Source organism: Triturus cristatus, chromosome 4_1 (assembly GCF_964204655.1).
Source record: "Triturus cristatus chromosome 4_1, aTriCri1.1, whole genome shotgun sequence".
Taxonomy (NCBI): Eukaryota; Metazoa; Chordata; class Amphibia; order Caudata; family Salamandridae; genus Triturus; species Triturus cristatus.
In genome coordinates, this window is record NC_140585.1 from 394668335 (window position 1) to 394684777 (window position 16443).

Below are 16443 nucleotides of genomic sequence, written 5' to 3' on the forward strand. Positions count from 1 at the left end.
AGGCTGAGATGCCACTCATTCCCACCCCAGGGACCCACAACTAGGAAGGGAAAAGTCTGTGTCCATGAAGGGTATTATCCCGTGGGGGCATGACGACGCTCAGCATACGCCCTTGCCAGAAAGACAGGGTTGCCAAGCCATAAGTGATGGCAGACAAAGAGAAATAAACATCAAGGAGTAGAGGACACCACGCCAAGGGCAGAGGTATGAACTGGGATGGCCTAGGAGGCAGCGTAAACCAAGAGGCCTTAATTCAAACTAAGAGCCTGAGTGACATAAAGTACAAACAGCAGATTGGCAGTGCTTAACAGCAGTTCAGTAATTATCATTGAGATTGTCATCCGCGACAGTTTGGGAGTCGGCAGGAGAAGAACGATGTGACCTGTCCAGTTTATTGGCAAATGACAACGCCTCTCTGGGATCTGGGAAAATGAGCGTCTTGGAGCCTTGATTGACACGCAGTTTAGCAGGATGTGCCAATGAGTAGGAGATCTCGTGCTTTTGAAGGAGCCGTTTCGCCGGCAGGAACTCACGGCGACCTGCCTGAACTGCAGTAGTGCAGTCAGGGTAGAACGATAGGGAATTGCCCTGGTGGCAGATTTCGCCATTCTCCCTTGCCGCCCGAAGTATGATGTCGCGGTCCCCGAAGTTCAGGATTTTGGCTATGAAAGGGCGGGCCAGCAAGCCAAGGCCATGGCGAGGGCCGAGGGAGCGATGTACACGCGTGACAATGAAGACTGGTGAGAGGATGTCGCCAAAGAGCTCACGAACCAACTGTTCCACATAGTCCTCCATTCCGGAGATGTTGGTAGATTCGGGCACTGATGCGGAGGTTGCTCCTGCGGGAGGGCACCTCCAAATCCTCGTTTTTATTCCGGATGAGATCTAGTATCTTGTCCATCTGCAGCAGTTTCTGGCAATCTGGGTGGCGGCATCCTCCGCGTCGGACACCCTGGTCTCGACATGTAGTAGGCGTGCATCGTGTGAGTCAACTCGGGCCTTTACTGTGTCCAAGCGGGCTGACAGTTGATCAAGCTGAGCCGCTATGCCGGTGACAGTGGACTTGACGTCCAACATGATGGCCTTTAGGTCGTCCTCACGTGTCGGACCCATATCCGATAGGGCAAGAGGGTCTCCGCCGTCAGTACCTGTGGCCTCCTGGCACTATTGGCGGCGCTGATTGAAGGTGATTTTAGGCTGCTTAGGGTCGGTTCTCCCCATGTCAGGGAAGAGGCAGGCAGGAGGCGCAATCAGGCAGCAGAAGAGTGGCTACGGTGCAAGGAGAGGACCAGTGCGTCCAGGGGCGGCAGAGCAGTGCTGCCGCACAGGAGGAAGCAGGGGCACAGGACCAGCAGGCGGTATTGCAAATGTGCAGTGGGCAAGTAACGATAAGGCCAGATGCAGATGTGGCGTGAAAGCCGCAAACGACAATCCCAATGACGATGGGCGAAGCAGATGACCACCGGACCCACCGGTCTGAAGGAGGGGTGTTGAGGCCTGGTGCGTCGAGGATGAGCCAGACTGACGTGGCGGCAGGAAATCTGAGCGAGGTATGGTGCCGACTGAGGAGCAGAGGGCGCAGTGGTGCCAGCCTAGCCGCAGGTGTCGCCGGAATGAGGCAGGCGAAGAGCAGGCAATGGTGTGTGATGCTCAGGAGGCAGACCGCCCCAATGCACGCCCGAGCGACGGGACCTACCGGAAGGGTGGCCTCAGAGCTGTCCGGCCTCAAGAAAGGCAGACATGAAACTGCAGCACGGTGCAAGCACCACCGGCCCTGGGCATCGGCATCAATTTGGTCCAGCAGAAGGCGAATGGTCAGTGCAGCCCCAGTGGGCCAAGCACAGGTCCAGATCGGAAGGGGTAGGCCGCCATGGGCGCGTCCAGGGAGCAGTAGCCAAGGTGCCCCCAAGAAGTATCTCCGGCCGGATCGGGCCTGGCGGGAGGAACAGGCAGGCGTTGAGTGCAGCAGTCAGCGCCTACTGGCAGCAGAGGTGAGTGACAGGTGAGGAATCCCGGGGTGGACGCCCGGAGTATATGCGGCCGCAGAAAGACCACCCCTTGGAGCAAGCAGGCCTCTGAGGAGCTGGGGCCGAAGAAACCAAAAGGCTGACACTGCAGCCGCAGCAGGATGCCTCGAGGAGCCGGGGGGCCGCGGCGGGAGGAGGGCAGCACATAGTGGGGAACCAAGGGGAGAGCGCCGTCCGCGTCGCCAGGCCCACTGGAGAAAGGCTGGAGCAGCGGGCACCAGTGACTGGAGGGTGGCGCCCGCGTGTGAGCAGGCCAGGCCGGGCGGTATGACTCGCGCGCTCCCAACCCCGCCACAGTACGCCCCCGCAGCAACGGCACTTACCGGCTCCGACGGATGAGTAATGGAGGCGAAGTGCAGGGCGAGGGTCCGGTGCCAGGAGGTCGCCAGCAATCAGCTCCGGGGAGGCCGGGCCGTGCAGGCCGCCGGTGCCCAGGCCCAGGACACACGCAGCGGTGGAACTCGGCTCAGCGACATCGCAGGAGAGCAGGGGTGGGATCAGGCTGCGCCCCAAGCGATGGATGATTTGTCTGAAGGATATTTAGCAGATTTTAGGCTTGGCCGGCAGAGCCCACTCAGAGTGCGGCCATCTTGCAGTCGGCTAAGCCATGCCCCCGCCATGCCTAAGCTGAATTTAATGTAAAATGGCAACTTTACAATGTTGCTACTATGTTGTCCAAGTTTTCATGGGACCACTTACGGCTGCTGGCCACAAGACAGCTTTCTGCCCTCTGGGGGAGAGGCATGAAAGACTCTTACCAAGGGACACACTGGGTCTGCTGTTGAAAGAGGTGTTACTTCTCCCTGGCAGGAAGGTCAAACGTGGTGTGAGTCTAAAAGGCAAGCTGTAAAGGGGAAGGGCAAATAGTTGGACACACACAAGAGGAGCTACACTTTTGTTCTTGTAGACAGATTGCTGTCAGGGACAGAAAGGGGTTAACAGTTGCCAAACCAGTTTTCTCTGGGTTGTACAGCCCTTAGGTAGCTACTCCTCTAGGGTAGGCTACGAAGCTCAACACATAGAGAGAGGGGATCTGCCATCCTGGGAGTGGGCTGAACAGCTGCAGTCCATGCAGGAAATTGCGGTGGGGCGATGGGGCCGGGTGGGGGTATGATTTCGAAAGAGACGATGATGAGGGAAAATTAAGTATTTATTTCATTTTCCCTCGTGGTCATCTGTCGAAAATCCCCCCACCTGGCCCCACCACTCTCACCTGCATGGGTCGTGGCTGGGGCTTAATATTTAATTCTGGGATAGTTAGATGCCACACATTGCAGGAATGCAACAATAACAAATAATGGCAGAATTTTGAATAATATCAAACACTCAACCCCAGTACAGAGATCTGGGCTTAATTCCATAATTTTTCTGCTCACCACGCCACTCCAGCTTGGACCCAGCCATATGCAAATCAATCTTGACCCTGCTCCCTATGGGGACAGTCCGGCCAGAACGGCCAGGCCAGGTGCTGCCCAGACTGGAAAAGAGCATCCTGGGACTGGTTTTGGGGTATCACCCCTCATCAGCCAGGATAGCTTGACTCTGGAGGGATGGTGAGCAAGGGACCCACGCCTGGGCATACCGGTCCTACTTAGGGCAACAAATACAAAAAGAAGAAATGATGGACGGTATATTGAACAATGTCAAACACCCGCCCCCAGTACACATTGCAGAAAGCCATCAGTAGGTGGGAAGGAACCTGGTAACCTATTGGCTAGTAGTCACTACATCCCCCTAGAGCAAGTTCTGGAACCCCTGGGACCCAGACCTCAGAGAACGTCTGCACTGGCGAGATGACCGAAGAAGGACTGCCCTGCTGTTCCCTGGACCCAGCAAAGAGAGACAGCAGCAAAGACTGGACTGAAACGGCTGATCCTTGGAGTAGCAAAGAGAGAACTGTGCCTGTGGTGCCCTGCTCCAGGAAAAGTCATCCTGAGCCCCAGACAGAAGAAGTGACTCCAAGAGCCAGTTGGTTGACTTTTTGTTACAACTACAGGGCCACAAATGCTGAAAAAGACTACCTTGGCAAGTTGGGACTCAAAATTTCCTGACTGCCACTGACCGCTGAAGTGCAGCCTGGGAGACCAGGTCTCGATATTCAAAAGTTGCACTACAGTCTGCTAGACCTGAGAGAGTAATTGGAGTGCAGTTTGGTAGTCCAAGAAGGACAATAGCCTTATTTATTTATTTTTTATTTTTATTCCTAAAGGCCAACACTTCTACCCAAGGGGATATCACTGCACTAAGTAGTTGCCTCAACTAACCACTGAGAGAATACACTGAATAAGGGGACTCATATCGTCCATTAGCCTGAAAAAAGCCAGCTTTTCAACTCCTTTCTAAATCTGATAAGATTCTCAATGAGACGAATCGCCAAAGGTAAGGAATTCCACTGAGCACCAGCTAAGTATGAGAAAGATCAGCCACCCGCTCTAACTTTCAATATACGCCTCAATTAAAGGGAACCCCTGGTTCACTGAAGACAGAGGCCGGTAGACCAGTAGACCAGTGGCAATTGGATTTTGGCTAGGCTTCAACTGGACTTCGAGGGACATGGGCCCCTGTGGCTAAGTTATCCAATCATGTTCATGGACCAAGAGCTGGCCACAGGAAGACACCCATAAAGAGATCAGCAATCTCAGAATCCTTCAACAACTTTACCATCCTGTATCGCTTGCATCAGGACAATTCCTTTAATGTCTAAAGTGGTTCGCTCATTGAACCTGGAACTGGACTGGAGACTGCTTTGACTGCAAGGCATCCTCTGGTGGTTTTATTCATAAAAATAAGAGCTAATTTTATAAACTGGTGTTGGATTTTCTTTGTGCAGTATTTTTTTCCTGTTACCTGCGGAATATTCTTGGTGAAATATCCTGAGGCCAGGTGAGGGGTGTGCAGCACACAGCGATACTACGGCAGCCCATGTGGGACAGAAATAGAAGATGGGATAAATATACAGTGGTATGCTTTGAATGTAAAGACAAGGATTTGTGCCTTTTATCTGAACATAATGATTTACTGTGGCATAAAAGTCGATATGGCATTATAATAACAAACATTGACACAGCACCTTTAAAGCATGGCAGCCGCAATAGAAAGACAATGTTCAGAGTCCTTTCTTGCTTGTTACTATTCTGAATTAACCAATGAGGACAACGCTTTGCGCCAAGTATGTACACTTTTATGCACTGAGGAAAGCTATTGGTTGAAACGTGTCGCCAATGAATAAAGTGTATTTTAAGCCACCCTGTGAGTGCCCCGCATTTGTTGGAGCTGGAGTGTTTATTTCCTATTCAACTGTTTTGGTACTGCTAAATGCTTTGCATTGGTTCCTTTGGCAAAGCCTGACTACTCAAAGCCACAGCAACCAAGGGTTCAGCTAAGGTTTTGCCAATACCTCAGCTCTGAAGAAGGGTCAGGGTATTGTGGAAAATTTGAGTCCACATTGTATTTTGATTCATGAAAGTGTGTATTCAGAGGTTCTCTCCAACGGGCAGTGCAGCGAATGAAGAAGATAAGGTCTGAATGAGGGCTCCTTTTTTCACACAGAAGTAGAGATCAGAGATGACAATCTCAGGGAGATATTTTAAGAGCTTGTGCTTAAAGTTCTTTGCTGCATTTTTGGAGCGGCTGGGCAGATAGTTTATTTTGAAAGAGTTTGGGCCAGCTCTCAAAAGCCTTATGTTAGGAGTTGGATTCTTCTGGGTGGTCATGATCGAGAGTGGAAAAAGGTGTTGTGCTATGGTTCATCTAGACTGCATGGGACAATTCATGCTTCTGTACTGTTTCCTAGCCAGTGGAAGTCTTGTTATCCAGGGGAGGGATCTGTAAGGCAGTGTTTTAAAGGCTAATCAACTTGCTGTCTCGGGCGCTGGCTCATGTTTTTGAGTATAGCCTTTGTTAGTGGCAAAGGCCGGTGTGCTAATTAATTGGTCAGATTTTAATACAACAGTGGGGGGGGGGTGGTCACACTTCCCTTTTATTTGAACACACTGTGTGACGCGTTATTTGTGGACCTCCTTCTATGGCTCCAAATGGCAGTTTATGATGGCATTCTTTCTTTGGTTCTTTTTGTCTTAGTTATTCTATCTAGGGTGATTCTTTGTTTGGTTATGTTGTAATTCTCCTGAGGGGAGAAGTCTTTCTCCCATTTCAATGGTACCAGCGAAATAGGAGTCCTACTTCTATGTCCTTTGTATATCTCCTTTACCCTGGCAGTAGTACTAGACTAAAGGGGCTCTAAGTCTTTCTTCTGGGTTGTAGTTCCCATAACCGTACAATATAGCAAAGGAGGGTGTGGCTAGAGTAAAGGAAGAAAAGGAAAGGAGAGGGGCATGCCCCAAATACAGGGGAAAGGGGATTAATGTTTGCCCCCTGTGTCTGTGACAAAGCCCCTCCTATTACCCGAGAAGCTGCAGTGCAGAAGATCTCCCCTGCGGTGGGTTCAATCCTGTTTTGACTTATTGGCTCATGCTGGTAATTCTAGAATGCTCATCTAGGGTCAAATGTACAACCATTCCATTTTGCTAATCGCAAATTGTGCCGTTATGCTTAAAGGAAAGTGGGATGCGTTTAGAAAAAAGAATTACAAGTTTTCTTTTAATTTGTAAAGGCAGGCAGCTCTTAAAAAATATTTTTGCAACCATTCACAAAGGGGAAGGGTTCCCCTGGGGGGAACCTCTTCCTGTTTGCGAAGGTGGCTTACGTAGGTGGTAAACTGCGAGTATTTCACGACCGGAAATGCGGTCGCAAAACAATGGTACATACCAGTGCAACTTGTTATTAGGAAGGAACACCTTTGGCATGGCCCTTCCTAATAGCGACTCGCAAATCCTATTTTGTGAGTCAATGACTCGCAAATTAGGGTTTGCACATACCACAACCCTTTGTAGCAGTCACAAACGAGTCGATTTTCTATTTGCAACCGCTAAAAACGGTCATACATCTGGCTCCTGCTGTGCAACAAGAGGTTTCTAGAATGAAAAGCAAGAGTTGACGTTGGGAGAAGGTTGTGGTTTGGAGAGGCACTTTACCTTTTAGCAGTTGCCCCTTATATTGTATGCTCATGCACCGTTCCTAATTTCATCTTCGACTGCTAGATTGGCGACAAGAGGGTTAATGGGTGCGGTGTTATTTGCAGCACTGCACTTGTGGGGGCAACAATCAAGCTATTTCTTTATTGGGACGGATTGTATGGATTCCGAGTGGGCACTTGGTTGTTCACTTATTCATACAAGCATCATAAGAAGAGATGTTTATCAGGCAAAAGCTTATGCGTGCAGTACTAATTCCATTGCCCACAGAAACAGGATGTGTTATGGTGGCCGTTCTGGATTGGGGAAGAGCCGAATACTTCTATTGGCTGGTGAAAAATACATATTATGGTAGCGGCCGTTTTGGATTTTAGAACATTTTCGACAAGATCTGGGGGCATATGTATCAACATCACCATTTGCGATTCTCAAATAGCGATTTTTAAAGAATCGCTATTTGAGAATTGCAAAACGGGATGTATTTAAAAAATTGCAAACTTTTTGCGATTTCTTAAAATTCCTTAATTGCGATTAGCAAATTGCTAAATTGCAATTAAGGAATACCTGCCCATTCATTTCTATGGGCCAGGAGACCCATAGGAATGAATGGGAAGTAATTCTCAAATAGCGATTCGCTATTTGCTAGTCGCTATTTGAGAATAATTTCAAAGGTGCAAGGGTGTCATGATGACACCCTGATGCACCCGTGAAATGGCACATACATGCCCTAAGGGCATGTATGAGCGTCACGTGGCACTTTGCAAAATTCAAATAAGTGCATTTTGAAAGGAAATCGCAAATTACCACCAACTGGAAGTTGGTGGTAATTTGCGATTTCTTAAGGATAATTCGCACAACTTGGGTGCTTTTTACATATCATTTAAGAAATCGTAATTTGCGATTTCTTAAATGCTTACGCAAAATTAAAAAATCGCTAAATTAGCAATTCTTTAATTTTGCGATGGGATTTGGCTCATACATCCCGATTACCGTTTTTTTAATCGCAAACGCTGTTATTTTGCAAATCGCAGCGTTTGCGATTAAAAAATCGTTTGATACATATGCCCCTTAATGAGTCAGTGATGTTATTACTCTACTTGTAACATGTTGTAATAGCGAGGCAGCCCTGTCTTTGGGAGAGGCAGTCTACCTGTTAGCTGTTGTCCTTTATATTTTATGCTTAAAAGCATTTTCTTCATGCACCATTCCTTGTTTTTGTCTTCGACTGCTAGAGATCCCTCAAGACAAGCCATGCCCAGCCGTGCAGAGTCTGCTGTGATGCCAAGGAGCTGCGGCACGAAGAGCAGGGTAGGATCGTCACCCTGCGTCCCAATGCCACTCATTGCGAAGCAAGTGGATCTGACTCATGCCGAAGGACTCACCTGTGGCAGGGCAGGCCCCCAGCGTTGATGAGAAAGGTCCTGTTTCCTATGAGCCTCACTAATTCAGATTACCACCCAGCCCATATCAGAGCTCCAGTTAGTTTGCAGGGCAGGGTAGTCCGCTTAGGGTCCCAGCTGCCTGATGAGCATGTGTTGGGAGTGCCGCCTAGCCTGGGAGCCGGGTGTTCTCGTAAGTTGGCAGAGGAGGGAGGGCTGGGCTACAGGATCAACCATGCACAATATATATGTAGGACCTCTTTGGGTTTGGGCCTCCAGTTGTCCTGATTAAGCCAGCCTGTGTAGTAAATGTATGCAGCCACTGTACTTTCCATGTTCTGGGGTGGATGACAGGTGCAAGGCAGGGATTTTCACAGACAGTGATCCCTGGCCGCAGGTGCTTGACACAGACAGAGCTCGAGCTGTGGACCACAGTCTATTAAAGTGTCATTCACATTTTGTTTCCACCTATGAACATACACTGTGTGGGTCAAAGGCCATTGTCTGTATTCAGAGAGCATTTTGCCTGATCACATTTGCTCATCCACCTTAAAAAAGGATGCACTTCAATGCCAAGAGTGGTGGATGAAGCAAGTGGGCCATGATGTAGGATGGTTCATTTTATACTTATTACTTAGCATAAGCTCACCACTTTTTAATGTTTAATCCTTTAATTTCCATCACATATGCTTGGAAAAAACAACAGAGAAATAAAAACACTACACACCAGCCGAGTCCAGGCCTACTGGCTTTTCCAATGCTTTTTTAAGCAATCTAATGGACGTGGACTTACCTGCACTCGGTGACATATTCCACTACTTTCTCTGTTTTTATTCCTTTTTTGGTGGGCTACGGAAATAAAAATACAAAACACTCTTTAGAATCTGTAGTAGTGACAGCACAAATAGTTAACTACAGTTACCGTGATTGCTAAATTCATGGGCCGATTTATAACAATATCTGTGCAACTGGGTACAAGTTAGGTGGGCAAGCAAATCAATGGGTGAAATTCTCAGATGCTGCTTCACCCAAACATTGTAAGAAAACCTTTACAACCTGAGATGCAACTTTGTGCCCCCTAAATCTGTCAGTATCTCAGGTTTTCTGCAGTACTAAGATTAGGCGCTGGGCGAGGTGTTCTCAAGGCAGGGACAAATTATTATTATTTTTTAATGTATTTATATGTAGATTGGGAAGTAAAGTATCACACAGACAGTAATAACTTGTTGGTTATTCATATTCATATTTTGTTAGTTGTTCACATAATTTCCCACTTCATTTCAACGCAGAGAGTTATCCTAGAAAAAGTTTCTAATTTACTGGGCGTGAATCAGCCACACTAGGTTTAGACAGGAATGATGAGCCTGGGAAGAGCCTGGTCTTTTAAAGGGCCTGATTTCTAGGGCTTTCCAGCCAGAATGTTAATTGAGCACCCTGTTAGACTCCAATATTGCTGGGTGCAGTGTTTACCCAAGCGCCCCATTCCGATTTCTCCTCAGAATGAGGAAAAGCATGCACAATCTGAGTTCGTGCAACTGGTTTGCATACGTTGCCTCTTTTTGAGCAGTTTTTCTGTTTCGCATTGTGCCAGATATTTTCTGGTACAATGTGAAAGGAAAATGATTGAGATATTCATTAATTTTTGAGAAAGTGAATGCCGGCTGTGTGGTGAGTTGGAATGAGACTCTTGGAATGTGATGCAGGTTCCACGTGTTTATGTTTTGGACAATATGCACACAAAAGGTTTTTGATCTAATATATAAGGGATAAAGCATATTGCACGTCACCGAGGAGTTCCATACCCATGTAGAGGAACATGGCCAAAGGCAGAGTTCTTTATAAGGTTATGGAACTCCAGGGTGACTTGCAACCGCCTTATCATGTATGCCAGGGGGTACTTTACCCCATGTAATACATAATTACAGCATCACCTTTCCCTTGAACTACTTAAACCCTTGGTGCATAGATTTTTTTCATATCAAAGGGTAAGCATGTTTGCAAACATGAAGAATAAAAATAAAACCCATAGTGCCAAATTAAACACAACAAAAACCTGTTAGATATTACTTGCAAACAGATATTAGTAACAATTCAATAAAAGTTAGTTAAAAAACACTGCATTAGCTCGGAATGTTTAGAGAAACGCACAAAGATGAAGCTTTTCTCTATCTTAGGAGTTCAAAAAAATAAACTTTATGTCTTTGTTTGTACTTTTATCGGTTACTAAAACAAAGCTGAAGAAAGAAAAGTAAACTTAATAATTCCTTGCTTGAATTATGCTTCATGACCAGACATTTCTTTCACCTCAGCTGCTGGCTCTGGCAGCAGGGATTGTCATAGCAGAACTGGACTGTGATAACTCATAATAGTCGAGTTCTGATGTCTTTTCTTTATAATCGGCGACTGGGTGCGTCACAAGCAGTGCTTTCAATGTGCCGGTACTCACAGGTACTGAGTACAGGCACGTATTCTTTATTTCCGCCTTAGTACCGGCGCTTGTCACTGCCAAGGAGAGTATCGTACTCATAACCCTTGTTCCCTTTAAGATCCAGCCGCGGAGCTCCATTTTCATTTCCGCGCACTTCATTATGAGGTACGCGCACGCTCCTAAAATACAATTAGATGTGTGGGAAAGGCAAAAGAAAGACTTGCAGTGTCTGTGCATTGCATTCTAGCCATTGTGCTGCCTGAAAGGAGGCTCTTTTCCACCCTGCACTGCTGTCACATCTGACTTTTGAAGGGTGGGAGGGGTCGGCAGGCAAGGCTTCAACATCGGTTGAATGGAGGGGGACTACATTTGTATATGATCTGTGCAGAAAGGCCTCTGGACAGGCACCACTGTTTACACTGTAAATTATGAGGTGTTGCAGCACAGAGGGTGTCTTGCCCTAAGGCAGCTTAAGAAACAAGTTTTCTGATTTGGGTTTCAAACAAACAGGAAAAGCATCATTTTGTTGGGAAGATACCCTCAATTAAGAGAAGACCAAGGAATTAGGGTGACTATAATTTTAGCCTTTGTGTTAAAAGACCATTTCTTTCACTTTAAATGCCTGGGCTGAAGTGGACGGACTCCTGTGCTGTGATCCCGAGGCAGGGGCAGACACACAAACAATAAACAAGCAGTTGGTTAATCTGTAAATGTAAAGGCTGCTTGGGAGCTGATAGATAAGGCGTTAATTGATGGAAACACTTTAAACTACCTGAAGACAAACATTTATTCTTTTTGAGAGATATTATAGGGGGGTGTTCCAAGCTGATATGTGGAGCGCCTGATTTAAATGAGCAGTTGTAAAACTGTATGCACTAGGTGCAATTTCCATGTTACTAAAATGTACAGTTTGAAAACACTTTTTTGATTTCTACTTAGATTTTGTGGCAACCTATCTTCTAATATGTGTAACGGAAACTTAAAATAATGACTTGCACATTCACAGGGACCTCCTAGCACTGAAAATACACAAGTCGCCATTTCCTGCTGAACCGAACAGAATTCAGTTTTATGGGCTTCTAGTTGCACACATAAATCTGAAGTGATTATATTAATAAACAAAGGTTTCATAATATAAAAGAGTGCATTTTCCACTGATTATTTTAAATGTGCTTATACTTTTCATTTAAGGTGTGCACAGGGCTGGACTGGGATCACAAACCATCCTTGGCAATTACGTTAGACCGGCCCCAGAGGGAGGGAGGGGGCGGGTGGGGGAGGTGCTGGTGGGGAACACTGTTGCTGCGCTTTTGTAACAGGGGATGAAACTGTAGCACTGCTGCAAAATTGGCCTCCACCGGTCCAAACCCAGCCTCCACGGGTCCAAAACCAGCCCCCACCCTTCAGGTCCACCGGTATAACACCCAGTGCCCGCCATGGCCAGTACGGCCCTGGGTGTGCATTATTTTATATGCAGTTACCTGACAGTGAAAGATTAAATAATAGTCACAGAATATTTTTTTCTTTTTAACAACGAATTTGATTCTGCCTCCATGCTCACTGATCACATCCCCATTGCACTCAGGATCACAGTATTCACACATTTGTTTAATGCCCTTCAACCACTGAGAAAGCCAGGGATGTTCGCATATGTTGTCCCGTAGTCCCTCATCTTCACTATGTACCTTTCTTTTTTTAAAGACGTTTTATATTTAACCTCTGATCTGTATTTTCTTAATATCGTGTAGAATTCATTTTACAGAATTGTACAAAAACACTGTCCTCTGGTGCTATATGAGATTGAGAAAAATAAAGTAATTTAGTCAGTTGTTTAATTGCACTATGTGTAACAAGGAAATCTGGGCTCACATTCTGGCTCACCCACATGACTATATTTTGTGATTTAAGTCAAATCAAGTTACTTCATGTGTTTAGTTCACGTGATAGTGACATTTAGGCGCACATTCAAGTAATTCAGTTAAAGATGGAGCCTGTGTAAAAACCTCACTTGAATGTAGTTCTATAGGGTGTAATGTTCCTCCATCCATAAAAATAATATTGGTCATGACATATGGGACACCTGACAATTCGTACACTTTGTTCACTCATGGCTTTGTCAGGAGGGACGGTTAATACATGTTTTAAAGTTCATGTTTAGAAACCTCCGGTTCAAATAAATGTCAATGTAATGTTGTGATGTAATATAATAAATTGAAACACTTCCATGTGTTTAAGAAACACTTTCTACTTTTAAAGTATTTATTATATTTTGGTTGTTGTCTACTTTGAATTCCAAATATTTTTTTTTTCATTACATTTTTATTTGATTTTACCAAGAGTCAGAACAATCAATGCAGTCACTTTCATATACAAAATAGAACAAAACAAGGGAATGAAATGGAGAAAAGGGAGGGGTGGGATTATAAATTAACCTAGAGTATCCAAAAATGAGACTACAATCAGACAATCAATGAGACAGTCGGCTAGGACCAATGCCAATGTGACCATATTTTCCCCACTTTTTTAACTGATCGAGGACCCCGAGCTTTTGCAATTGAAGTTTCATATTCATAGATTTGGTGGGGCATTGTCCAGAATTCAGATACCTTGGGTGGTATAGGATCGATCCATGCCCTGGCAACACATAGACGAGCACTAACTACCAGAATCCAGATTAGTGCCCTCAAGCTGGGAGACAATCCAGATTTATAACCCAGCATGATTTCCTTATAGCTCAAGTTAATTTTAATCTCCAAATGTGCTGTAATCAATTCAGATAAGCTATCCCAATATCCTTTATGCTTAGAGCAATCAATGAACATAAGTACTATATCGGCCGCATGGACCTTACACTTGGGGCAATATGAACGCTCTGAGGTCCCATCCGCCCACCCAATTCGAGATACGATCCGGTGTGTAATATAGCATACAAATTGTCTTAAATTGCTGTAATTTAAGACTGACCGAATTGATTGACTGATCTAAAATAGCTAATGCATCCTTTAACTCAGCAGCTGTAACTGAAGTTGTCAAGCGCTGGCTCCATTTTACAGCAAGTTGAGTTCTATCATCCAGAGCTGATAGATTATACTTATGCTGACCATCCTTGTATCTTGCCCAGGTTGGTAGTGGCATGTAAGAAGGTCAGTTATTTCTTCCTCATTCTATACTTTAGCGTATTAACAATATCATCTCTCACATGCAAGTATTTTTTAAAATGGCGCTGCGAGAGCCCATATGCGTCCTGTAGTGCAGTGAATGCCCGGAAGCCATGACTATCACACAGCTGTCCCAAGTTAACTATGCCCAGCAGGCCCCAGAGTTGCCCTGCATTGTCATAAAATATTTTGGGGAATCCAGGATTGCCCCAAAACAGAATACGCAAATGAACAGTTGGTAAAGAAAACCTTGTACAAATTTCACGCCAAATTCGAATTATAGCTCTTTAAACCTCACCCGCTTAAAGTAGTTGGGATCCATTAACCTATGCATAGAAAATCTAAAATCCATGCCTAGTGCTAATTGATACCCATATGTAGTTGGCCCAACCTTAATTTAAACCAATAAACTTTGAATGCGGCCAGAAAATGATGCCCCAAAAAATAACTTAAACTCTGGTAATTTGAATCCATCCTGCATATAGGGTAGCTTCAAGAAGTGAATAGCATGGCTAGGCCTCCTATAGCCCCATTTAAAACAACTAACTGCCCCGTCCAAACGTTTGGAAAAGGAATCAGGAACTCGCAGTGGTATTGCACGAAACAGATATAGGAACTATGGCAATATGTTAATTTTGACAGTATTACATCTACCTAAGTTACTCAAAGGAAGCTTATGCCATTGTCGCAGTTTTGCTATGACTATTTTTAAAAGGGGTTCAAAATTAGGTATAATAAGTCGTTCTCCATGCGTTTACCGAGATACGTAGCAGTTTGGGCCACATCTATCTCAAAGGTAGATGAGTTAACGTTTAAAATAACCTGCGTCTTTGAGAAATTCAACTTATATCCAGAGAAGGAACCAAATCGTTCAGCCTCCTTAGATATTATACTGACAGCATTGTTTGGATTTATGGCAAAGACTGCAACAGCGTAGGCGATTATTTTAAGATCTATACCATTTAACCGGACAGGTTGTGTGTCCTTGTTCAAGTTAAGGTGTCTTAAATAATGTTCGATATAAAGAGCAAACACCAAAGGAGAAAGTGGGCCCCCCTGACGTGTGCTCCGCCCTCTTGGAAAAGAAAGAGAAGAATGGCCACCAATCAGGACCTTAGCCACCAGGTGCTAATAGAGCTTCTATGCCAGTGTTATAAAATGATTGCCTAACCCATAAACATCCATGATCTGCCAGAGCGCTTCCCAAGTAACCTGATCGAAGGCCTTCTCTGCATCCAGCATGATCATACCTATGTTCTCCATAGTTTTACCAGCTGCATCAAATGCCGCAATCGCAGTATTAATATGTGCCATAGTATCTCTACTGGAGCGAGATGCAAAGCTAAGATTTTAGAGAAGCCCTTCGCGTCCGTGTTTATCAAGGAAATAGGGCGATAACAGCTCTGTTCCTCAGGAGGTTTATCTTCTTTGAGAAAGACCAAAATGTTAATCTGTCCCCATGATAGTGGAGCAGCCTCTCCATTACTAATAGCAGTTAACAAATCAAAGAACTCTGGTGCAAGAATATCTATAAAGACGTTATAGAATTCCAACTGCATTAAATCGTTCCCAGCTGCTTTCCCTGAGGGGAAGAGCTTATAGCTACATCAATCGCCCTGAGGCTAAATTTCCCCTCCAGGGCCAGTTGCTGTTGGGGATCAAGTCGGGACATACCACTCTCCTGCAGGTACTTGCCTGCAATCTGATGATTGTAACTATGATATAACTTTTGATAAAACATAGCAAACTGTTCAATAATCGATTGAGACTTTGTGTGTACTACACCACCTATAATCCGACATATAGTATTGTTCACTCTTCTAGCAGAGATCTGGTATCGCACATATTTTGAAGGGTCTGCATGCTCTTTGGCACGTACGGATGAGCCAGTCTCCTGGTTCAGGCATGGCTCGACTGCACAGGCATCTTAAGAGATGGACAGAGTGGGCAATTGCCAGGGGCCCAACCTTCCAAGGGGACAGCCGCCCTTCCCACCCTCTACAAGCACTAGCAATGGACCATCGCACTAGCAGAGTTTGCTAGGGTGGAAGGGTGCTTTTTATTCAGCCTCTTCTTTTTCTGGCCTCTCTGCTGAGACTACTCTCCAGGACTGCAATACTTTCCAGTACTCAAGGAGGGCCTATCTGATTTTAGGAATTGTCCCGCCTTGTTCTTCTCTTTGTTATTTATCTGTTTTTTAGCAATGACCCTTTGAATCAGTTGCAGCAGATCTCCCATCTGAACTTGACTTCATCCTGCTCTTCAGTTCTCTCTTTAGTGGTCAGGTTCCCAGTGTTGAAAAAAATATAGAGTCCCTGACGTGCAGTCTAATGCAGCAGTCGGGCTTTCTTGTTACTGTGAGACTACGGACAAGTTGTGGATACCTCTCATCCTTACATTTGGCGTCAGAATGTCACC

At 45.5% G+C, this 16443-nt stretch overlaps 1 protein-coding gene across 2 annotated transcripts in view; it reads right to left on the reverse strand.

Moving 5' to 3' along the window:
• Window positions 1–16443, reverse strand: part of PARVG (parvin gamma) — a 282942-nt gene that overhangs the window by 130382 nt on the left and 136117 nt on the right. For both annotated transcript variants that reach the window (XM_085652454.1, XM_085652453.1), the window contains exon 7: window positions 9233–9288. In XM_085652454.1, the coding sequence (XP_085508580.1) occupies window positions 9233–9288 (56 nt within the window). The remainder of the gene's footprint in view (window positions 1–9232; window positions 9289–16443) is intronic.